Raw genomic sequence first — 26,454 nt, 5'->3', positions numbered from 1 at the left:
ATCATTAATTTGTATGTTTACATATATTCTAAAAATATACATTTAGCTTAGGTAATGACTAAAAACTTTGCAGTTTACTTTACCACCAATGTATTTATACAGATGTTTATATATACATATGTATTAGGGTGGTCCTTAAAAGTATCAACATCTACATTTTGTTGTAAGGTCACGCATTTATTTTGTTCTACGTAGAAGCTAAAGATAAACACGAAAATTTCAAAATTAAAAAAAGTTTTAGGGGTCCCTACTAGGGTTTAAAAAAAAAATTAATTTAGTTTTGAAAATCGCAAAAATTTAACATCAATGTTGACTTTGACTAGCTATAGCCCAGCGAGTTTATGAATTTATGTGTGAATAAGTTTCAAAATAAAGGCAATTTAACAGATTTCATGTTGTGGTTTTGTGAAACTTTTGCATGTAAGAAAGTTAAAATTTTATCAAAGCCCTGTAGCGACGCTTAAATGTTTTTTTTTTTTTTAGTCTTAAGTACAAAATTTAGATTTTGATATTTTTAAGGCCCGCCCTAATATGTATGCAATTTGTATGTATAAATATGTGTTACTCAAGCTTTTATCTAAAACACAAATGCTGGCGATCTTAACAGTTACGACCGGAAGTTAAAGAAACTTCTTATTGCTTTCTCATTATATAAATTTTTAAGGTACATAAATACTACTATACATATGTATGTACACAAATATATTGTAAATTTTACTCAAGCGCATGTTAGCAACCAGTTAGCAGCTACATACTATCACTATTGTCAAATGTTGTTGTTGTTGAATTAGGTGTGGTAGCATTTGAAGAGGTTGTTGTTGTAGCAAAATAGGTAGCTGTTGTTGGAGTAGTAGTAACATTATCCTTTGTGGAGGAAGAGTTATTAGTAGCAGTAGTAGTAGCAGTTGTTATAGTTGTAAATGTAGTGGTTGTAGTTTTTGTTGTTGTTGTTGTTGTTGTTGTTGTTGTTGTTGTGGTAGCAGTAGCGTTATCGATACTTTTATTAACTAAACTGGAAATAGTACAATTACTTATTGGTGTAGTCGCTGTGCTAGTCGTATTAATTGTTCCAGTAGTTGGAGTTGTATTCGTTATAGTGGAATTAGTAGTAGTAGTAGTAGTAGTAGTAGTAGTAGGAGTACTAATAGTAGTTTTATTAGTTGGTGTTGTTGCAGTAGTATTACTATTACTAGTATTAGTTGTGGTAGGATATGCAGTTGCTATGTCTTTGAATGTTGAATTAAATTGAAAAACTTTACTGGGTCTGCGTCCAGTCACAATAAGTCTGCAAATACAATACAATACATACCAAACAACACACACACAAAAGTACTGTTATTTATTGCAATACCTACGTATGCTTTTGTATTAAATACTAAGTTGGGTTATTGAAAACAATGTGAAAATTCAAAGTTTATTATTTTGGTTATTTTTTTCGCAAAGAGAAATTAATTGCCACCAAGTCTTTTTGTGGAGTGAATGCAAAAATGTATGCAGAAATTATTTATGTATATAAATATGTATGTATGCGCGGTGGTTGCGGTGTATATGTGGCACATGTGCAGGTTCAAAGATGTAAACTAAGCGTGTATTGTAATTAAAAAAAAAAGTCTCTTTAATAAGTGAAAACACTTGTAAGTCACTAACGTAAACGGTAAGTTGAATATTTATGTCCAATATATGTATAAATATCACGCAAAATATCAATACAAATAAATTGAACAAAAATGCAGAATTGAAAAGTTAAAATTGGGGTGGAACACACATTAGAACACATTTTTACGAATACCAAATAAAAATGATTAAGTACGTATTTATACATCGATACTTATGTACATATGCCTATGAATAGGTACTTAATATTACTGAAAGTCGATATGGCAAATTTGATGCACAGTTCAACAGTTCTCCTCTAAACAAAAGAAGTGCATCAAAATTGCCAAAGCGAAAAATGCTAACATACTCCCTCTGGTAAATAACCGATTTTAATAAAATAATGTAAAAAGGCAACCCCTCCGTTCGGCCAAAAAAACAAAAAAATGTTGTTTGTGGATCCCACGCGCGATTGCAGTGAAACTTTTTCCTATTATCACCCGTATAGCTCACTATATTTTTCTGCATCGGAATCTCAATGTCAATTTGAACCTTTATTCTAATCTTAAACTTATTTTTTACTCTAATCTTAATTTTAATTTTAATCTTAATTTTACTCTTATACTTAACCTTAATTTTAATGCTATTCTTAATTTTTTATTTTAATTTAAATCTATCTTTTTTTATTTAATCCTAATATTAATCTTAATCTTATTATTAATTTTAATCTTAATTTTAATCTCTACCGTAATATTAATTTTAATCTTAATCTAAATTAAAATCTTAATCTTAACTTTTATTGTAAGCTTAACTTATACTTCTTTCTTTGTTAATTATAATTTTAATTTTAATCTCAATCTTAATCTTTATTTTAAAAAATAATCCCAATCTTGATCTTAATATTAATCTTAGTCGTAACATTTATCTTAATTAAATCTTAATCTTAATCTTAAGTTTCATCTTAATCTTAATACTAATCTTATCATAATTTATCATAATTTTGTTATAATTTTAATCTTAATCTTAATTTTAATCTAAGCCTTAATTTTAATATTAATCTTAGTTTTACTGGAGTTTGGAATCATAGCTCAGAGATCGTGTTCTCTTTTTCGTTACTTTGATGTTTGCATTTACACCGAACCGAACGCAAAGAAGTTTCGCTAAAAATATTTTTTTTTTCTAAATTGTTTTGCGGGGTAGTTTAGCATCGAGCGGCGTTATTGAGCTGACGTCCGCAGACTCGCTTATAAAAAAATGTGTGACTCAGTAACTGTGATCGAAAAAAGAAACTCGCCTTTAACCCTTAAAAGTAATAAAAAAAACGTAACAACAAAAATGTTTGATTGAAAATGAATTTACAAATTGACAAGAGGATGGAAAATGATAGAAAAAATACACTGTGGAACAAAAATGAACTTTGGAAAAAGCCTATAGTGCACATATACTAGGTTTCAGAGCCTCTTTAATCTTTCATATTTAAGCCGTCTTACTTCAATCCTACGGTTTAATTTAGGAAAGTATGAAATTTGCGTTTAAATATTACATATAGGAATATATAGAAATATGTACATATGTATATACATACATACATAGTAAGATAAAATATATGTATTTAACTATGTAAGTATGTATTTAAATTTCTAGTTAAATCATTAAGTGATATACAACTTGTCGGTTGATTTAATGGATATCTACATAAACATTTATCTAAAGTTTATTTTTTTACTAACGTTAACCCAACAAACCAAATATACAAGTATTTACATATATGTGAATTAGACGAGCAAATAGATGTATTTACTAAACAACAATAAGTATGCAGCTTAAATCATGTTATTAGTAGTTTATGAAACAAAAATCAAAATTTTTTATTGCGTGTTAAAAGTGTTGACAAATGTGGCAAATCTAAGTAAACAAGAAAACACTAATGTCGATTCAGTTACTGCGTACTTACCCACTTAACTCCAACATTGAGCCGCGGCGTACATTGCGTCGATGGCTGGCCGTAACCGGGAAGGGGCCAGCATGAGCCATGTCACCAATATTTACGCCGATGCTGTTGTTGCCGCCTGATGAGGCAACTGAAATCGATTGCGAACGCTTATCAAGGCGGGGATTTGAATGTGGCGGCTGTATCAATGGCATCATTGGCAAACCACTAATCAAAGCGTTCGCCAGTGTGGGATCAGAGCCACGTGCTGAACCAAGACTGTCTAAGGGATCAAATAGGCTGCTGCCACCCTTCGAACCGCAACTCTCACGCCGGAATAAACCTATGACAGACTTGGGCTGTTTAGGTTTATTGATACCACCTTTTTTTTTTAGTGTTAAATTGTAGTAGGTTTGGTTGTTGTTGTTGTTGATGATAGGTGCAAGCGAATTGATTTTTTGTTGTTTTTTTTTTTAATTTACATGATATTTCGAAAGTTACCAGATGTGGATGTTTGAGTGTTAAGTAATTTTTTGGTTTTATTTATTTGTTTATTTTTATTTATTATTTTATTTTAGTTTTGTTAAGGTGTTAAGTTGCAAAACAGAACAAGTCAAAGGTTGACAGTTGCATTGTTTTTTTTTTGTTTTTTTTTTATTTGCACAAACACATTCAACGCAGTTACGTGTGGAAGAGAAGAAACATAGAGGAAATTGGAAAAAAAGGAAAAAAGGAAGAAAAAAATCAAACACAATTTTAGCAGGTGTAGGTGTTTCGTACAAATTTTGACTATTCGTGCTATATAGAACTAATCATAAACTAAATAATTTAAAACTACAATTTAGCGATCATCGTGTATATGTATGTACGAATGCTTGAAAGTACGAGGTGGACATAAATTTTAGTACATAAGAAAAGTGGACATAACTTTTTGGCTATTTAAAAGCTGAACATTAATTTTTTGTCCCTAAAAACTGGACATAAGTTTTTAGTTATTTTATAAATTGGTACATTAAAAGCTGGACAGACTTTTTTTGCATATTTAAAAACTAGACAACATTTTTTTCTATAAGAAACTGGACATAAACTTCCGATCATATAACAGCTCAACCAAAATTTTTCAACAAAAAAACTAAATATATATACACTTTTGGTCGTTACCAACTGGGCATACATTTTGGTAATTTAAAAACCGAGAAGGAGTTTTTTCACTCACTTAAAAGTGGACATACATTTTTGGTCAATAAAACTGTTGACTTGCTAAAAGCTGGAATCTAAGAGAGTATGTCCAGTTTTTGAGTTATCAAAATTTATGATGAGTTGATATGTAAATGACCAAAAACTTAAGTTAAGATTTTATGGATAACAATTTATGTTCAATAGTTAAATGAGCAAAAGCCAAGTTTTTTTTTATGGACAAAAACTTATGTCCAACTTCTTATGTACAAAAAATTATGTAAAGTTTTTACTTTCAAGCGATCATAAGTTTATAAAAATTTTCCAATATTTTATAAAGCTATCAAATTAAGGGTAAGGGGTTTAGTTAGGGTGTTAGTTTACATAGCAAATAAAATGTGCAAACAAAAAATATACAACTAAAAATGGCTTAACAACGGTAATACGTACATTGGTGGGCGTCAAAAAAAGATCCTCCTCAGAGAAAAAAGCACTTTCAATATTTTCTGGTCTGTCTAACGGACATATATATATATATATCACACTGTAGTATCCCCTGCCTAGTTTTTCTGAGGTTTTAAGTTTACGGGGCAATTCTGGCTAATAAAGTTGAAAGTCGTTTGCCAATTTTCATGGTGAATAGCTCTTTTGGAAGAGAGCATGTTCCTAATGGAGATGTACAGCCGCAATGGCCGAGTGTGCATTGGCGTGCCATTCGAGAGATTTGATTATGAAATCCTTGAGCAGCGATTTTTTAAATATACTTTTTTTAACTTAACTTTCTTTTAATTTTATTTATTTTTTTAATTAAAAAATATATATTTTTTTCATTTCATTAAATTTTTATAAATTTATTTTATGTATTTTCTCCTCTGTTAATTTCTATTTTCCTTTTGAATGTCATTAATTAATAACCTTTTAATATTTAGGGCCGTTTTCTGAAGAAAGCTTTAACTTTAAAGCTCACTTTATATTTAAAGGTTGGATTAAAAATAAAGTTATGTCTAGAGTCTATTATCGAGTTTGACGTATGTGTGCTTCTTGGCTGTAAACCAATTTAAGATCGATAATAAAATGCTTTACTTTAGACACAATCAAAAATTTTAATGCAACCTTTAAATACAGAGGGAGCTTTAAAGTTACAGGTTACTTGAGAAAAGGGCCCTTAGATTTTAATATTTTAAAAAGAATTTTTTTTTGTAATTTAGTTTAATTTTTCGATTCTATTGTTTAAAAACAAAAAATACTTTTAAGATTTCATTTAATTTGAAATTATTATTTTTTCGTTTGCACGTTTTTAGTTTTCTAATTTAATCTAATTTTTAGATACTTAGATATTTTGTGTATTTTTTTCTTGTTTGTTAGTTTTTTCTTTTTAAATACAATTATTATTTTTTTATTTTTAAGTTTTTGCGTTTTAAAAAGAAAGGTTTTTTTAATTACATCTAATTATTAGAAACTTATTTAATTTTTTTCTTTTTTTCATTCCTTTTTTGTTTCGTTTTCGAATTTAATTCTCTTTAAATATTTAGATGTTTTGTGTTAAAAAGAGAAATATCTTTTTATTTCGTTGAACTTTTATTATTTATTATTTTTTTTAAATTCATATATTTTTTCTTTTTAAGTAAAGTTTTGTTTTAATTTTCATATTTTACTGTTTTAAAGAGGAAAGTATATTTTTTTTATTTAATTTAATTTTTAGAAACTTATTTATTTTGTTTCTTTTTTCTTTTCTTTTTTGTTTCTTTTTCTAATTTAATTTTTTTAAGGAAATATTTTTCTTTAATTTCATTTAATTTTTAGGAACTTATTAATTTTTTTAAATCAATGCTTTTAAATTAAGGAATTTTTTATTTTTTAAATTAAATTTTCTTTTAATTTTTAGATTTTATGGTTTTAAAAAGTTTTTTTTTTTTAATTTCATTTAATTTTTAGAAAATTCATCATAAAACACAAACAGAATAACGCTAAGACCTCCTCGTTAGTAAATCATTCAATAAGTCTATCGAAAGACAAAAGAAGCTTCCAAGAAAGTTGCAAGAATTGCCTTGTTAATCCGAAATTTTATTGACGATTGACAACCACCGATATGGTTCATCGTTCCTAGTCGCTCTGCAAGAGAAGAGTGTGGAATGACGAACGATGTCAAAAGCCTTGATAAGTCCAATGATACTAAGGCAATTCTTTCACAGGGACAGTTACTATTAAAATGCCGAGTTATCTGAGTATTTATGGCGTTAAGTGCTGTCGTGACACTGTACACTTTACGGATACCATGCTGATGCTTCGCAGGGGTCAGGTGGTACTTGAAGTACGAGAGTAGCAAGGCCTTAGACCGCAATATAGAGGTTTTCGGTTTATTTCTGGGATTTAATGATGCAGGACTTAAAAACTTAACGGACTTAAATGCCGCCAAATATATACTAAGCAGATAATTGAACAATTTAATATTAGCTCGGGTAATTCAAGCATATAAATACATATTGATTTTACTACAATTGCATATTTAAATAATCGTTTATATAATTTTTATCATTGTCCAAATATATACATCATTTTAGATATCAAGCACCCTAGGACTTAACTTAAACAACTATCCAAAATCATGCCAGCTAAGCGTACAACTTTTTTCTATGTGCACATACTTTTTCCACATACATAAATTTCATATAATTTTTAAGTAATATTCTAAAGTATGCTAAATTGATTGCACATTTTAAAAATCTTACCTAAAAATGTGGCACTGGGTGAGTTGTATGCCAGATACTCCTTATTTGAAGCCCAGGCGGGAAACTCGTTTTGTTGCACAGCATCTGACAACTCATCACCCTGTCGCTTCCAGGGTAGCTGCGACTCGGTGGCGGTGGGTGTTGCCACACGGCGTTCACCATCTGAATCACGTGAGATATTGTGATCTTCCTCAGGTATGGGATTTTCAGCAACTAATTTAAAGAGGTATTGTAAAATGTAATTAAAATTAAAAAAGTTACTCCATGAACTCTGTGTTTTTTTCTGACTAAGGTGGCTAAGCATATACAAGTACAGATATTTGTTAAATTAGGTAAGCTTATTGAATTAAGGCGGCGGAAGGCTGTGCGCATGCAAGATGGGCGACAAGAGACCNTTTTTTTTTTTTTTTTTTTTTTTTTTTTTTTTTTTTTTTGTGAAAATGTTGAGTAGTAAATTGTAGTTGTGGATCTCTTGTAACCCATCAATAAAATGTTAGTGTGTAGTTGCATGTAGTTAACTTTGACATTATTGCAAAGCAAAGTAAAACGTTTGGGAATATTTTGTAAATAAATAAATTTCAAAACCCAAAAACATAAGTTTAAAATAGCTTAAAAACATAGCCATGCACAAAAATGCCATGCTCGCAATAATCGATGTGTTTCGTATTTTATTGGTTAAAACCGATTGGGCTCTATTCGGGTGTATGTATGCAAATGCAATTTGTAAATGAAATTTTCTTTCACTGCAAAAAAAAACTCGTAATAAGTCACAAAATTTTGGTGTATGCTTGAGACTTTTTGGATTTATAAATATTTAAATAATGCATTTCATACAATTTGGCAACACTGATTTATGTTTTTCTTCTAATGCAATTATTCATGTATCTAAACTGGAATGCACGACTATTTATGCGTAGTATGGCAACAATGAAGGTTAGGTGGAGGAATGGGGTTGTAAAATGCGGTACCAAAAAAAAAACAAAATGCTTTCTACAGTCTAAGTCAATAATGACTTATGGTTTTATATCTCAAAGATTTTAGTCTTCATCGTTCGTCTCGAATTCGGATAGATCAACTTTTTTTTATCTAAATTATTTAAAAAAAAAGCCTGGACATTTTTACAGAATTTTTATTGACTCAAAACAAAAGACTTAAGCAACAAACCTGCAGACGAAACTACATGCATTTGCACTATATATGGCATGGCATTGATTATCAAAGAAGCCTTCGATTTAAAACACACAAAAATGCACTAACCATCCAGCTGGATGCTTTAATATGGATGGCAGTTAAAATGATGGACCTAACAAAGTGCATACGCACATACATAGTGAGGCCGCTAAATGCCTACTAATTTTATGAAAAAAAAGAATACAATTGGGAAAATGGGCTTATTGGTGTGAGAAGTTATGAATAAAGTGTAATCTAAGGCACTAAATGTGAGTAAATTTTAAATAATTATTCAAGCGATATATGAATTGGCTCGTATGAAAGCACTACTTTAAAGACCCATTGATTTTCACAGAATAACTATTCTAAAATAGCCGCTAGTTATTATTAAAATATGATATTTTTTTTCATGCCCAATGGCAAAAATTTAAAACATTAAAGTGGATATGCTGAAGTTCTATAAATTAGCTGTATACCAGGGGAAAGCAATTTTGATACATATGTTTAGAAATGCATACAAATTCTTAAGTCGAGTTTCCACTTGCATTTAAATGACGAAACATTTTATATCACTAAAAAATGGCATGTGGAAAGAGTTTTATGAATTTCGTTTTTAATTTGTCATTCAAGTTTTTCCTCATTTAATACACAGTGGAGATAAGGCATTAGTAACTAAACGATACTGTCATAAATTAAATAGGAGGTTTAGCCAATTATTGCAAATTGTTTGACTTTAGAAAGTGTACCTTTTTCTTTTTGGAAATATGTATTTGCCAAACCAAGTCCAATTGACTAATGGTTTTAATCGACCATTCTAGATTTTTTTCGTCAGTACTTTCTTAACATGTAACGAAATTTCTACCAAAGCGAAAGAAATTAATTTTTTTCGAAAGTTCAAGATTTCACAATTTTCCGGATTTTACAAGTTCATATTTTGAATATCTCAGAAACTATTATAGTTACTAAAATGGCTATGGTATCGTTTTAAAGGTGATTCCGAAAATTCCAAAAAATGACAGAACTTCGAAATTAAAAAAAAAAAATCATAAAAGTAATTAATTAATTAAATTAAATAATGAACTTAAAACAACCTGAAATTTCCAAGGGTTTTTATATAAATATATATTAAATTTTTAGCTTACAAAAAATTCCAGACTTTAAGGGCCAATTGCAGATGAAAATTTAAATGGCATTTAAGATTAATTTTGAATTTTTATATAAATACCATTTAACTTTCGTTGGGTTCCAAATCAGCTTTGTTTAAATATGTCAAACAAGTATCAACACTAGGGTGGTTCAAAATAAGCCAATATTGGCAATTTAAGTGCAGTTTAAATAAATGATCTGAAAATAAATTTTTGAAATTAATTAACCACCTCTACTTAAACAGCTCATCTGAAATTGTGCCTAAGCTTCGAGTTTCACCAGCATTTAATTGAAAAATGATTTTTTTCCTTTCTGTCAGTTTTCACAATAAATTAAAAAAAAATGATTTTGCACTTAAATAGCTTCCATAAAACTGGCTATAAATTTAAACAAAATTTAAATTAAATAAAAACTGTTCAACATAACTTTTTTTAGAAGTTGCAAAAGTATATTGCTTTTCGAAATTCAAAAATGTATATAAAGGAATTAAAAAAAACCCCCTTCTTGAAATTTTAAGTAGGAAGCATTGTATAAACAATTTAGCCAAAAATTTTTAAAAGATTCGTTTTAAGATTTTTTTAATTCAAAATTTTGTAACTTTTTAATTTTAAAAATTTTTTTTTTAATTTAAAAATTTTTTTTATTATTTCTTTATAGCCCTAAATATCGCTTTTAAAATGAGACCAGAACTATTTTTGTAACAACATATAATAGTTTTCGAGATATTCATAAAATAAACTTGCAAAATCCCGGAAATTGTGAGATTTAGAATTTTGCATAACTTTTGAAAAAAATTTATTTTTTTCTTCGGCAGGAATTCGTTATATGATAAAAGAAACGTTTTGGGCAATAATCATCCAATTAAAAAAAATTTTTAATTCTAAGCATTTGGTTGATTAGACATTGATTGATCAGCATGTAGTAGTTAAATTAGTTATGAATGTATGTATAGTATGTTTGTTAGCACCGGTGATGAGGAATACTAACCGCTACCGATGAGTATACATTAATGCGTATGCAACTATTGAAATCGTTTTTTTCTAAGTTCGATTTGATGGCATGATTTTCTTTTTTAATTACAGCAAACATGGATTTTCTGTTTAACTAACTATAACTAATTACAGTAAACTCAAATATTTAGATCGCGGAAAACAAAACACAGATTGCTGCTAAATATTTGCGTCTAAAGCGAGAAAGTACGTTAATTGGATGAGCGTGGTATAAATTTACAATAAAATACACAATTAAATGAGATAAATGAACGAAAATTTGGTACTGAACGAATAAATGTTTTAGAAAAAATACAAAGCCAAATAATTGGTTTTAGAACAAGAAATTTTATAGAAAAATAATTTTTTTTTTTTTGAGATTTTTTATTTTTTTTTTTCAAATGCAGCCATCAACGCTAAACGCCTTAGAGCAACAGATTACACCGACGACGAGTGAGTGCAATTAGTTGATACTTAAATACATAGTTTTGGCGCATTTTTCGAAAACATTTTCATTTCTTGGCATTAAATTCGCAATGGCAATGATGCGCGATGATGTAACATCGTGTGTGAAAGCTACTAAATACATATTCTTCTTTGTATTTGTTGTTGCTTGTGGTGGGTTATAATAGTATACAAGTAGCTGTATGTATGTAGGATGTTTGAAAGCCTTTACCAATGCACTGGTAGGAACGATCCCGTCGCCATGGCAATATCGATTCGGCCGCTGTCGGGCCCATATCGGGCGTTAATAATTTCTCAGGGCTGCCGTTTTCACTTTTCGGTGCGGAGTAGTGTTGGACGATGCGCGCCTTTGATGCATCGAAACCGGGTAAATTCTGTATGTGTGCTATAAGGGAGTTATTATTGGCACGATCCGAGTCCGCTGCATGGTTTTGTATTTTTTTGTTAAATTTTTATTTATTTTTTTTATAGTTTTGTGGTGCGTATGTATTTTTAAGTTCCATTGTTGTTGGGCATTTATATTGTTGGTGTATACATACATAGTGTTTTTTTTTTGAGTTCACCAGCAAAGTTTGTTTTTATTATTGCGTGTTTGTGTATGCATGTGTGTGTATATTAGAGATGTTTGTTTGTTGTTTCCAATTAGAGTTTTTATATTTACAATGGGTTTTCGAACATTCCAATTTGTTGAAGAATTTTATTAATTTTTTTTTTGAATAGCGCATGGTAGCAATTAGAACCCGTTTTTTTTATAAATTTTTTTTTAGATACAAATGAAAAATATAGAGAAGTGTTCGTGAAAAAAGAATATTTTTGTTAGCTTTTTAATATATCGTTATTGTTTTTTTTTTTTTTTTTTGAGAACTTAGTGGGAAATTAGAAAATAATACAAAACTGCAATAAATTATATAAAAACAAACCACATCCAGATTTATGCAAAAGCAAGTAGTAAATTTTAAATCTTTTTGTATTAATTATTTTACATAATTCCTGTAAAAAGTTACAACACTTCAAGACGCGACTATCCGAAACTTCATAATACGTAAAGAAATTTCCTTGAAATCCACTCATATAAAAGAAAACAAATATAAGTACCGGGGTGTTTTTCCCGATTTCAAACCTTGAAATAATTGAACCGAGTTTGGTAGAAATGGATAAAACCCTTACCGAGATAAACATATGTATGTAAGTGGGCGGTGCTACGTCCATTTTCCAAAAATCTATAGTAATCTTACTTCTTTTTAATAGATTATCGTAATTATTACCTTGAAGAAAATTAGCGTCGTTCGATATCGAAATAGCGTAGTTTTCGTATATATGAAATTTACCGCTATATATATGTGTGCTTAATTTTAGTCCGACTTCAAAAAGTTTCAATACATCACTTTTCTGCACCAAGGGAAATAACTGTACGGAGTTTTGTAGAAATTAATCGGAGCGGTGCCGCTCCCATTTTCCAAAATTTTTTTGATAATCTCATTTAGCCCCCACCGGACTGGGTGATGGCCAAAAGCCTTATAAACCGGCAATAAGTTCACCGGGCACTGGCATCAGTACACTGCTGCTGAAGCAGGACGTAAGCTCCTACTTCCACCCCACAGGCCCGGGCTGTCTTTATCCCGCAGGCAGGCAAGATAGATTACTCGCTTGCTAATCATTCAGGCCGATAGGTTTCGCCTCCCTTATGCTGAAAGCAATGGAGAAAATTATCGACCAAGACAGAAGGTACCCTGTACTGCCGTACAAAAGCCACATTCTATAAGTCACTCAATATGCCCGTGCTAGTCTGCATAGACAATGAAAATTAAAAAAAAAAAACGAAGGCCTCGTCTGCGGTGGAAACACCAAGTGGAGAATTTAACTTGGATTAACTTGTCATTTTCAATTGGCATCAGCTGGCACATAAGAGAAACGAGTGACTACGGATGGGTTGGTAGAAACGATGCTATGCAATAGTGATAAAACAAGCTATAAATCATATTGAGTGGTTATTGTAAGTCAGTGATTGATCACTTTTTTTCTATATAATAATAATAATAATATTTGATCGAAGGGAGTCAGAGTGTGGACGAAAATAAATAAAAGCGGGTGCAACTAAAAAGCGTACGTTAAGCGATAGCGCATGTAAGGCATGGATTATAGCAATTGAATTGTTTTTTGTGTGCACTGCGACCTAGTGATCTATTAGGGGTATTCTCCAAATCTTGCAAAGCCATTGCACGCAGCACGGATTGCATGGATGGCATAAATTGCAAACACACAACAACAAAATACATGGGAAATAACATTTCCTATCGCTGCAAAATATGCAACGTCGAAACCCATGTATATATTTTGCAGAAATAGCATAGCAAGATAAATGCGACCCTGTGCTAGTTGTTTTGTTGTTGGAATTGCTACATATTTCTCTCACTCCTCTCATCTCGCTCATTTAATTTTTTTTGTGCTGTATCTTGTTATTGTATTTGATACATAATTTCGCTGCTTGCTACCCATACATGCTACCACTTTGCATTGGGGTGCTCTCGTACTCTTCCAAATTTGGAATAGTATTTTTGCATTTCGTGCAATCCGTGCATCATGCAAGACTTCGAGAATACCCCTATTGTATCCTGTACTATTCACAATGCTTCCTCCAGACCCACTTCGATCCCTCAAATGTAACAGTAGTACTTTCGGGGGTAGTTAGTGAATGTGCTCAAGCTGTGGTCACATCGAGCCTAGATTTCTATCACGTTTTCTGTATATGGCGTCACACTCGGTGAGAATATGTAGTGGTATCTCACTGGCAAGTCGTAAAGCAAACAGAGATCATTTGGGTTTGCAATATACAGTAAGGACACCTGTTTGTATTCTAAATGTATCCTTTGGGAGCTTAAATAAGTTTGGAATCTCTTATTGTTGCACCCTCTCAGCAGACTCTTTGCCTGGCACAGTCCTACTGAGCCACGCCAGTTTAGTTACCTTTGTACGCTCCAGGTTACTTTGTTGCAGGAATTTGTTCTAAATCTGATCTCAAAGATTATGATATGTCTATGTCATATCTAGGAAGTAGCGCTAGAGAGAGCGACTACCGTGGTCTTTCCATGTTGCTGGGGATATGGCTTTTTCTTTTCCAAATGGATTGCCATCCTGGTGACAAGCAACTAGAAAGTTTGCCATTACGATTCCACAACTCGTGCAACCTAATGCCATTTGGCGGCTTTAAAGAATTCCATTACGTCATGCAATGGTTTTCCGAGTATCTTTAGCCACATCCATGTGAGGACTGAACACTCGGACAGGAAGTGTTCGACTGTCTCTTTTGAACCCGGGTCCTCGCAACTGCGACAGAATGGATTGAAGGGAAGTATTTCCGCATGCACTCGAACGGGCCGGTGCCCTGTATACACCGAAGAAAATTCGTAGGCATTTTCTTTACTCATTCCTAAGAGAGCTTTGAATTTAAGTGGGTTGTAAGATACCCACAAGTAACGGGTAGTCCTGTAAGATCCTATGCGGTTCTACTTCTGCTTGGTCTTCGAGTGATAGATTTCTTAATATCCATCAGCAAGGCGCTGATGTCCACTGCGTGGGACACATTCAGTGCGGAGCCGCTCCTTGCTAGTTCGTCCGCTGCCTCGTTTCCATTCCTATGTCCCGGGACCCATATTAGGTAATTTCTTATTGATTAGAAGTATAGGCCAACTCTCTTAGTTATCCACTAGCTGAGATCTAACAGAGATAAAGAGAGTGCCCGAATGACCACTTGGCTATCCGAGAAGATATTCACCTGCGTTCTCGCGGGTGCATTCTTTGTGATGTATGGTAGGCGAAAGGATAACTATATATAGGTTATATGGCTCAATGGAAAGCCCTGCACCAACCCCGCATTCCATCTGTGACCCATCCGTGAATGGGCAACGCGAATGGTCTTTCCTTCCAGAACCCCACGTAGTCTGATGGCGCTGTTAGCAGCTGAGTTTTTGATAAATATATCTATGGGTAATAAGTCAAGAAAGACGTTCAAAACATTCTTCGGGCAGGATCACATTGCACCTGTTACGCCAGCGGCTGCTGACCTTTGAATTCCGCTTAGCTTTTTAACTACATAATCCTTAGTATGGGCTGACCACCGGACCAGCCCTCGGTAAGAGATTATGGGTCAGATTATAGCTGTGCACATCCAGTGCACAATTCTAGGTTTCAAATCCCATCTGTTGCCCAACATTCTCTTGGCTGCATAGAGAGCCACTGTGGCCTTCTTTGCACACTCTTCAATGTTTGGTTTCCAGTTAATTTTGGGGTCCAGAATAATTTCAAGTTATTTCACCTTGTTTTACAGATCCAGTTCAGTTCCTTGGAACCTTGGTTTAGTAAAATCAGGGTGTACGCTAAGAGAACAGTTTATGGCCCAGGAATCTACCGTCTTTAGAGTCTTTTCCATAATTTCACCGAAGAAAACTGACCCCATACCAGTACCGCTACATCGTCGGCGTAAGCCACCGCCGTGATTCTCTGACAGTCTAGCTTTACCAGTAGTTTATTCAAGACAATGAGCCATAGGAACGGTGCATATACGGCCCTGCTTTGGTACCCCAATACGGCGTGTATTAATCTGTTCCTTACATTCGGCAAAATGTCAGCCAAATATATTTCCCCCAACACATTATTTGGTAACTATAACCAAATTATGTGTTGAGAACAACATATTCAGGTGAATGACTCTTTTCTCAGTGTAGCAGAGACACTATTTAAGTCCAGACACCGTGATCAACCACTGTACCTATAAGTGCCTCATCAATGGAAACTACACTGACATTATTAAAGACCCCCTCGATCTATCTATAAAGGACGCCAACGTAAATTGTTTATAGCCTGATCTATGGCTATATGAAGAGGCTCAAGTTCGAGCTTGATGAGCGATTGCCTCACCGTGGCTAGGGTAGTTTTTGAAACCCAAGCTACCGCTGCATAAATCACTAATTGTTGTACTGGCAAGCCATTTTAGGATTTTCGTGGCCTTGGAGATAAGCATCCAAATATTTCTCACATAGAAGTTTGATGTCCAGATGTTTAGAATTATGCATGCCTTTTTGAAAAGTTTTTGAAAGTCTAATCATTTACCATTAAAAAAATAAATAGCTCATTTACAATTTGGATATGGTTTGTTTATAACTAAAATTTATAGTGTCAATAATTTGGCAAAACAAATTGCATACTCGTTTAAATTATAAACTTATTTTCATGAATTCCTAATCTTACACAACTACTTATTGCTCAATAAAAATATGCACATAACTACATATGTAGGTATGTAGAAACAACCTCTGTGAAAACCAACAATAACGACGATTATATACTAAAAATTTTGACTGTGTATGCGAAGAATACTTTGTACTAAGGGCCGAAATGATGTAGCGGGTTATAGCGGGAACTTTCACAGAGCTTAATTTATGTAAATACGAACCTAACTGTATTACTTGGTAGGGCAAAAATTTTAACGCAAATAAAAATGGCATTTTTGTGGTTATAAAATAAATACTTAGCAAACAAAAAATACTTAGCAAATTAATATTCAACAAACCAAAGTTGAAAGATTTTGTTATTAATTTTATAGGTGGATTTTTGAATACATAAATTTTTTTTTTTTTTGCATGTATTATTGTTTTCATTCAAAATTAGTAAAATATGTGTTTAGAGCTTTTTTTTAGTAAAAACAAAAGACAAAAACAAACGAAAAAAAGGCAAAATTAAGTGAAAGAGGTAAAACATACTCTTGAACAAAAAAAAAAAAACGCAACAATTGGTCTTGAATTTGGATAAAAGTTCAATACAGTTATAAGTAGTAGAGTATTAGCGCGTAAACTTTAGATTTTAGCTGTAGTATAGAGGGTACATAAATATTTGTGACAAAAAATTTAGACCATCAAATTGCCACATACACACACACATACAACAGCTGCTGACCAAAACTGCCCAGCCAGCACTTACATATATTAATATAAGGCTAATTAGCCTGGATTTTGAGCCTGTGCATGTGTGCGTGTACACTAGCAAATACTTTGAATTACTGATAAAATATACATATGTAGTATGTATTTTACAAAACTATTTTTTTTAAGGTAACAAAAAATTATACCAAACAATTTATATGTATGTATGTTTGTAGTACATTCATTGTGTAAATGTCAGTAATCAAGTACATATGTATGTATGTATGGATGTAAGTATATAGATCAACGTATGAATGACAAGTTTGTACATGTCTACTTACGTGAAGATTTCGCCGTAAATGTTAAGCCATCATCCCAATCATCGCCGCTCACAACTGTCACCTCGTTCAGTTTGGCCAGATTTTCTTCTCCTGATTCATTGAGAACATCATTAATATAATCTTTTTTTTTTGACATGAATTATTATTCATATATGATTTTATGTGGTTTAATGTGTTAATGTGTGTGTTTTTATGCCAAAGGGAATAAGTTAGATAAGAGAAAAAAGAGAATCCGAAAAAATCCGCCAATGTGTGTGTGCAAGCAATAGAAAAGTAAATGCAAGAATAGAAAATTATCGCCAATATGTTGTAGTTGGGTTAAATAATTTAGAAAATAGCCAATTAACTATGCTAATCATGTTTTTGAAATTTTAATAAAAAAATACACAAAATAATAAATTTATTCGGGTAGGGAAAACACTACTGATGATAAGAATCGTATTTAGTCTGTTCGATAAGTTTTACTACAATGACAATTATCTAGCAAGAATAATAAGCGATGATTTTCTCTCAGGTAGAATAATATACAAAACAAGTAAGACAAGTGCTCGAAGTTCTGATCACTTTTGGTATACTTTTTCATGGGCCTATCTCTTCTTCTTTTTGTACTTACAAAAATCGTAGTAAAGTTATTTTTCATATTCATGAAAGGTACATATGTATAAAAATATGCGAACACAAAGTCTATCTGTATCACTTTGCGCTCTCAAATTCCTCTACTTTACAAGTTTTTTGCACACGCGAACTCCGAAGCCTGATAATTTTTTATAATTACATCGAAATAGACTTATTATACAAAATTATATTAATTATTTAACATAGTTAATGGTAAATGCCATCTCAAAATATAATCAATATAGCCTTGAGTTTATAGATTCTTTTGAAAATAAGAAAGCAATTTTCAATACATAGATTTGAAATTATGTTAGGCAGCGTGCTCAAATACTTTTTTCATCTGTGTGATCCTGTGCTTTTTCGTATGTATGTATTAGGAATGTTAATCCCGGGATCCCGGTATCCCTGATCTTTTTAAGGTCTCGAAAATCCCCGGAATCCTTTGCAAGTAATTCCGGGATTTTCGGGATTTGTAATTTGCACTGATGACAATAATAGAAACTCCTTTTCTTGACCAGTATTGGCTATATTTCTTTTTTTATTTAATAATTATTAATATTTTTTATAAATGTCTAGCCATCCCGAAAATCCCGGGATCGGAAATGGCCGAAAAATTAACATCCCTAGTATGTATGTATCTACAAAATGATGGATTCATTCGAAATAAAGAATAATTTTCAACCTATAAATACTAAATTTAGAACGTATATTACTTAAAAGGAAAGAAATAATTCCACAAAAACCCACATTGGGAAACTATTTGCTCTAGATTTCAAGCAGAGCTAAAATAAACTACAGACTGGTGTGTTGAAAAGGGATTCTGATTTAAAAGGAGGCCTGCTGGAGCGCCCTATGCATGAAGTTCTCAACCCATTCCCGGATGATCCCGCTATCAAGCTCACACAAACATCATGCGACCGCATTTACCCCTCTGCAAGCCCTAAAAGGTCGAAAATCCTGAAAAGGACTGCTGTGAAGCGATAATATTTATCTATGATTGACGAAGGGTCCCAATAATGACATACCCACGTACGTCGAAGATGGACGATGGGAGTACTAGGGAAAGCGTACTTGGACCACGATTTCAGAAAAGCCACCCCAGGGGACATACCCAACCATATTCCGGGAGGAAGTCTTCTCGAATAGCGACACATTGAATATTGATTCCAATTCTTTTATCTAATATTCCTCGAAGTATATGTTTTTACCTTCAATGACAAAAAAAATCACCCAAAACGGTTCATCCGAAGAGGAAATATTTTATTTTGTCCACCGCGCCTCGTTTCGGCCGACTGTGCGCCATTTGAGATTAAGCAAGGTTTTAAAAAGACAATACATTCTAATGGGACTGATTTAATCTGTGATACTAGAAAGGATAATTGAAGCTGGCAATCTTAGCGCCATGAATATTTAAACGGCACTAAAGTTTAATTGTGGATTGTGGTTTAAATGCCATTTAGCTTTCGTTTGGTTTTAGATCAACTTAATTTAAATATGTCAAACAAGTGGCAACACTGTTGCTTGCTTCTTGAAATTGTTGTTGCATTTGCTTGTTTGTTTGTTTATATTTTGTACTGAACAGCTGATTGTCCTTTGGCAAGATTGATAAAACAACCTAAATCGGGTACATATTTTTGACTGAAAATGCGAGTGCGAAAACTTTTTAAATGTGGCGTGTAGTACTGTGGGTGCCGTTTTCTGCTCTTGTCTATTTTAACAAAAAAATAAAAAAATAAATAAGAATACAAATTGCAGTGATTTGAACGGAAAATTTGCTATTTACCAGTTAAAAAAAATATTTTGCCTAATTCGTAAATTTTTTGTAACACCTTAACTACTTTTCTGGCAGCAGCTTAAGATATTTTATGAAATTTTTTCTACATTTTCAAACAGAAATTAATCTTAAGGAAAAATTACGACCTATAACATTATTCCACTACCCTCAAAGATGTAAATTTACTTGGAAATCGTTTAGCAAAAAAAAAACAACATTAGTAATTTACTTGTTAGCACATTTACCTATTTCTAATCTACGATATTTGTTAAGTGAATTGTGATTATGTTTTCTGATTAGAATTTTGCGAAATTGATGTTTCGTTTTGTGCGTACCATGCGTGAATTGTTTCGTTGTCCCGTTCTGTTGGAAGTCGTGGAATGACACATGATTTTGTTTAACACCATCTTGTTGCTGTAAAATAAAAAAAATAAAATGCTTATTAGATTATTTGCATACTTAAATGCATTTACAAAGTTGCAACTGCCTACCTTACTACTGGCACGTTTGCTGCGCTTGTGATGTTTCCGATCGTTGAACATGCGTCGGAAATTCATTTGCATTTTGTAATTCACCTGCAAAATGTTTGAATAATAAAAAAAAAAAAAAAAAACAAATGCAAATTAGTTTCAAAAATTACACAATAACATACAAGTGGCATACTTTCCAAACGAATGCATTTTATTGCCACGCTTGTAAACTACATACATACGATACGTAAACACAGAAATATGTACATTTGAATTATGTAAGATATGATTCGACATTTTGTACAAACACTACAATGATTTTTCTTATGCAGCAGTGCGAGCTAACATTTCAGAGATTTGTCAATTATTTAACTAGTACTTTGAAAATTTTCGGCAATCCCTTTCGAAGTTGTGTAGTACTTGTCTTTTTTTGGGGGGGGTTTCTTGACTTACCTGCGTAGACAAATCTCTGTCATCTACTGCGTGTCGGCTATAACTAAGGCGGCGGTGCTGTAAAAATAAAATGCAATTCACAAGGTATTAACGACAAGGTTTTTGCTTTTGGTTTTCAGTTTTAGGTATTTTTGCAATGGTTGGAAAACACTAGGCTTACAAACATAAAGAATTTAATAATATATATATTATGACTTGCAACAACTAAGCCGCAGTTTTGAGAAAGTAATTAATAACAATTTAAGAATATTATTTAAGACATTAAAGGTATTAAAGAACTATTAAAAAATGAATATATCAGCCTGCTTGTGAGTTAATTTGTTTTGAGAAAGTTTTTAAAAATCCAATATTTATTTTCTCACAATATCAATGATTTCAGAAAAAAGTCCGAATAAGAACATACTGAAATTAGGTACATAATAAGTTAATTAACAATTCAATAAGCAACACGGAGTTTTTAAGAGTGAGGAGTGCAAATATATAGCGACAGTTTATGTAAATGAATATCAAAATTTTAACAAAACTAAATACGTTAATTAAATTTTTTATAAACCAATAATTTCAATATTAACTTAGTAAAGAGTTCTTAGGAATAACTCAAAATATAAACACACAAAGAAAGAACTACCTAAAAATATAGAGCTAAAGTAATAAGATATGCATCTTTATCGAGCCCTAACCGTCAAAATAACGTAAGCGACATTTTTTTTTTTAATTGTCTTATTGATGCAGAAATATTCCTAGAGCATCTAGATGCCTTTCTGCATCAAAAAGAAAATTTTGAAAAAAATGTCGCTTACGTTATTTTGGCAGTTAGGGCTCGATATAACTTTTCTTCAAGAAGAACTTTCTTTTACATTGATAAATAAAACAGTATTAATAAAATGAATACGATTTTTTCTTTACTAAATAGTTTACCTAAATGAAAATTCTTAAACAGCGCGGACCTGGTTCGAAGGCGGGATTTCCCGCAGGTCTATTCGTTCTGTGACTTTTAAAAATCTCTGAGTGGTAACTTTCAATGCAAAAATAATCCTGTCAACAACTATCTTTCTACTACTTTCAAATTTTGAGTAAGTTATATAATACGGGGCAACACTAAGCGAGAGCCCTCCCAAGAGAGGCAAATTGTTTTCCGAAATGCAGAACTAAGACTTAGGATAGGAATAAATGTACATCTAAAAGAGGTGTCTGTTAGGAAAGGTTACACAGTATTAGGGAATGGAGCCTTATGTGTAAGACTTTAGAACACCAAAGACAAAAATATGAATAGCATTTTAATTAAAATTTAAATTTATACAATTCCTTATTAAAATAAACTTATTAATTGCATCTGTGAAAAAAGTGCATATTAAAGCGTGAATGTTTTTGTGGTAAAAAAATCGAAGTGCTTTTTGTAGTGTGTTAATATGTATGAATGCAAGCGATAACAATAATGGTCATGATTCAGGATATCTTTTACTCAGATACCGTATTGAAGATCTATCGCAAATCGGATGATACATTTAATGCACTGTGCATTCGTCTATATATATAACAAGAACCACTGAAATGTTTACGCTAAATTCATCGCCTATGTAACTTATTCTAAGTAAGAACAGAAATAAAGCATTCTCTATATTCACTTATCAAAATTTAGGTTAACTTCATAACAGTGTCAATGTTTGTAGTAAATTTCCCAATTTTTGTAAGGAACAAATTATTTTGTACATAAGTAAATATTTTTTCTAGCCTGACAAAATCATCGGCTGTAAATAGCTGAGACATTGACGATTCCGTGTGATATTTTGCACCATCAAGTGAATATATATCAAGACACTCACCAAAGAGAAAGTACTCTCACTCTTTAGCCGGTGAAATCAAATCGACTGGCGTGGTATCCAAATGAGTCTGATTGGGGCAAATCGGAGTAGACATTTACCTCTTTTGCCGAAGTCTTGCAGTTGAAAAGACATTCGACTACTTCCTAAATGCAAGCTCTACCTGCACAGGGATCTGGTGGAAGCCTAAATTAAAGGCTAATGAATAGTGTTCTGCATGAAAGAACCCTTCCACTGAGCCTTCTGTCAAGCTTCGATCCATTCGTGTGGAAATTCATCGGTGGCGCCTTGCAACTATAGATTCTTGTTCACTCATTCTTAAAAAGGAATGTGAGTCGCGTAATTGTCGCATAAAGTGGAGGATTCAGAATTAAACATTTTAACACTATTTAATTTTTTAGTCAATACTTTGAGCGAAAATCAAAAGCTAAAAAACGCAAAATTATTTTAAGAAAAAGCTTAGAAAAATCCTAGAAGCTAAACAGGATCTCTTGCGGCTAAACCCTGCTGAAATGGCTAAGAGGCGATAATCGCCTGCAAAAGTTTACTTGCTGTCTACACGAGCGATTTTTCTGGAGCAATGTTAAATCGTCTAAAAAATCTCCTCATGTAAATCCTGCTTTACCGTTCAATAATTAATGTTATCATAAACGACAGATATTTATGATACAAGTGCTATACTTATAGATGGCAACCTCCTCAAACTAATTTAACCTATCTAATCGATTCTAACTCTAAAAATTTTCTAACTAAGAGCGTTTATATTTCAAATCTAAAACTTCAGCCTTCTCAACAAAACTACAAAAAAAAATTTAAATTATGACCATTAGTGGTAAAGACTTGTGAAAGCAGAAAACTAGCACACAAACACAAATTTATACATGTGAAATAGATTTTTTTGCTACATAAAAATTATTTCAATAAATAAATAAATACATTTAAGACAATTAAAAGAATGACGTGAGAAAAAAATACTTATTTTTTTTATATTATTAGCACTTCATCAGTGTTATAGACATCAAATTTAACATCTTTGCTGATTATTTAAAAATTTAAACAAGTAATATTTGTTTATATGTATACTACGTGTGTAGAACAAATTTATTGTTGCTATTATTTTTAGTTTTATATTTAGAATGAAGTTTGACACAACAATTAACAAACAACAGCGGAAATAGCAATAAGTAAATATGTAGTAAGAGGATGCAATTTTCTTATCGTAAGTAAATAAAATAACCAATTTTTGCCGTACCATTTGCATTGAAGCCTGCTTATTAGTGAATTTTCGTTTTCGTTTTCGTTTTTTAATAGATTAGCATTGACGAAAGGTTTTTGGGTTTTCAGCAGTTTGTTTTGGAATTCGCGTCGCGTTTTGTTTGTTTTTCGAGTAAATTATATAACATTTGTTATTTTAAGAAATGTCGCGCATAGCGTTACGTCGAACATACATAAAAAGGGAAAGAAAATTTTTCGTTTCATTAAATAAATTTTAGCGTATTTTACTGAAGATTGATACTTAAGTTTTGGAAAAGGGATAGCATAGAGGTATGTATGTAAAAAAACTATGGAAAATAAGGTAAATAATAAATAAATGAAAACCTTATATGTTTTACATAGAAAGGTGGGAAAAAGGACGCGGAAAAAGTGGATTCAAAGCGAAAATATGTATAACGCACTTTATAAGCAAAATTTACATAAACAAATATAAATTATAGTTTGGGTGTATTTCGAACTAATTATTTTGTATAAAGTTACTCTACAAAGATTAATTCAAAATCAAATTTAATTAAATAAAATGTAACTAATACAAACCCTTCGATACGGTTTCAGCTCCTCGGCAAGTAGATGATGTATTTTTGCATCTGTCAGATCTTTTTTCGACGGATTATAATCCAACTCATGCATATCGAGATTGCGTGAGCAACTATTGTCCAGATTCGTAAGGCTTGGACTATGGCGAAATAAAGAATTGAAAAATATATAAATATATTCATTAAATTTTTCTGTTGCATTAAAGCGCAAAGTATAGTAGATATTTGACGTTTTTGCAAAGCATGAATGTTTGTATAAATTAAGTGTATATTTTTTAAAAAAGATAACAAATAGTTTAAGTATACAGTGTGTATTAGGCCGACTCATGAAAACAGTTTGCGTTGAAATGTTGCGTCGCGAGAATAATTTGATATTTTAGTCACAATCTAGTTTTCTTCTTACGGTTTCAGAGTGTGTTATACAGTGAAGAGCAAAACTGAAGCACTAATACAAAAAAATAAAAAAAATAAAAAAATTAAAATTGTGGCAATCGAATAAAATATACATATAAAAGAAGGGAGGTTTAGGGCCACGAATATACAAAAAAAATTATTATTTTTTCTTTTGGATAGTGACTCACTGAAAAGTATTGGCAAGAATTTTAGGTTATCTGTAAGCATACTTTTAAAGCTAAATTGAACTCAATTTCAAACGAACATCAAAAAACAAGAAAAATTGATAGCGGAACATAAAAATGTTTCAAAATATGGCGGACTCATTCATATTCTCATGAGCACTTCATTCGAAAGTAGACGAAAATTTTATTAAAAAATGTCATCAGTTTGAAGAAATTGATAGGGTTTTTAGAAGTATTGATGCAGATCTCTAATTTTATAGTTATGCATCATCAAAGGTATTTGCCATAAAAAAGGTATTTTTCTCAAAATTTTGAGACGAAAAGCTCGATTTTTTTTTTTTTTTTTTAATTTTCAACACAGTTCATCGACTAAAATTCCAAATTCAGGTAAAATATTTTTTGGCGAAGTCTATAAAAACGATAACATTTAATCTTTTTTTTCGTGAGGCACCCTTATACACGCACTGAAAAATTTGATCATGCTTTGCAAAAAAATAAATTTTTATGAGATGATTTCTACATGAATAACACTACATAGATACAATATGTTTAGTGTAAGTGAACGTATAGGTTAAGTGCCGTAGTTAGAGTTGTTTTTTTATACAACATTTTATTTAAAAAAACATAATAAAGTAAACGAATTTTAGTTACGGTGCATTTTTTAAGAAACATTTTAGTGTTTGAGGTACATACATATGTATTGTCAAACATTGATTTACGTATAAAGCGAATTGTGAAACGAAAGTACTTATTAAACAGTTGGGATTTATGGCCATTATATAAAACAGTTTCACGCTGCATCTAAAGAGGATCTAAGGGAAATTTTTTGTTCAACAACTTAACGTTTAACACAAAGTAAATGAAAATAAAGAATTTTAACAACATATTAGGTATTTTTTTTTTTTATAAATATAAATACTTTAACAAAAAATATAAAAATACAGTTTCTAAACTTTGAGCAAAACTCAGAAAAAATTTATAAATTTCCATGCGAATTCTCAATTTTTTAATCAGACTTTTTTTTAATTTTTTAGGAAGTTTTGTAGGTCATTAAATTTAAGTAAAAAATGCAAGTTTGAAGTTTGATTTTTGTTTTTTTTTTTTGCTGAAGGTTTTTCGCATTTTTTTCATACAAAATATTTTCGAGATTCATAGTCCTAGCTACTTAAAACTTGCATTTTATTACATTAAAATTGAATGGGCAAGAAGACTGCATACTCGAAAAAATTTGCAAAAAATCGGATCAAAAAGTTGAAAATTTGTATGAAATTTTATTGAATTTTCCGGAATTTTGCACAAAGTTTAGAAATTGCATTTTTATGTTTTTTTTTGTAATGCCAACCATATTTTTATAAAAAACTATTAGAAAATAAAAATAAAAATTTTGCATTCTAGCAAATCCTTTTGGCCGATAGTGTATATGAAAAAACTCTAAAAAGCTATCAGCAAAAAAAAAATATTAATTACATTCAAATCCCA

At 31.5% G+C, this 26,454-nt stretch overlaps 1 protein-coding gene across 4 annotated transcripts in view; it reads right to left on the bottom strand.

Annotated features, from left to right (window-relative positions):
• Window positions 1-526: 526 nt before the first annotated feature.
• Window positions 527-26,454, bottom strand: part of Nhe2 (Na[+]/H[+] hydrogen exchanger 2) — a 70,566-nt gene continuing 44,638 nt past the window's right edge. For 2 of the 4 annotated variants that reach the window (XM_017608701.1, XM_017608705.1), the window contains exons 11-19: window positions 24,399-24,537; window positions 20,767-20,823; window positions 20,335-20,418; window positions 20,089-20,257; window positions 17,455-17,574; window positions 11,410-11,619; window positions 7,429-7,641; window positions 3,548-3,905; window positions 527-1,285 (exon numbers count right to left, since the gene is read on the bottom strand). In XM_017608701.1, coding sequence (XP_017464190.1) covers window positions 748-1,285; window positions 3,548-3,905; window positions 7,429-7,641; window positions 11,410-11,619; window positions 17,455-17,574; window positions 20,089-20,257; window positions 20,335-20,418; window positions 20,767-20,823; window positions 24,399-24,537 — 1,888 coding nt within the window. In that variant the 3' untranslated portion in view covers window positions 527-747. Of the gene's footprint in view, window positions 1,286-3,543; window positions 3,906-7,428; window positions 7,642-11,409; window positions 11,620-17,454; window positions 17,575-20,088; window positions 20,258-20,334; window positions 20,419-20,766; window positions 20,824-24,398; window positions 24,538-26,454 lie in introns of those variants that run through there. The other 2 variants (XM_017608711.1, XM_017608719.1) reach the window with 2 other exon arrangements.

The sequence above is a fragment of the Rhagoletis zephyria genome, unplaced genomic scaffold, assembly GCF_001687245.7.
Source record: "Rhagoletis zephyria isolate East Lansing unplaced genomic scaffold, Rhagoletis_zephyria_1.1 Rzeph_scaffold_00178, whole genome shotgun sequence".
In the NCBI taxonomy this organism is placed as follows: domain Eukaryota; kingdom Metazoa; phylum Arthropoda; class Insecta; order Diptera; family Tephritidae; genus Rhagoletis; species Rhagoletis zephyria.
Note: the sequence above shows the minus strand (reverse complement) of the source record. Positions and strands in the feature narration are given on the sequence as shown.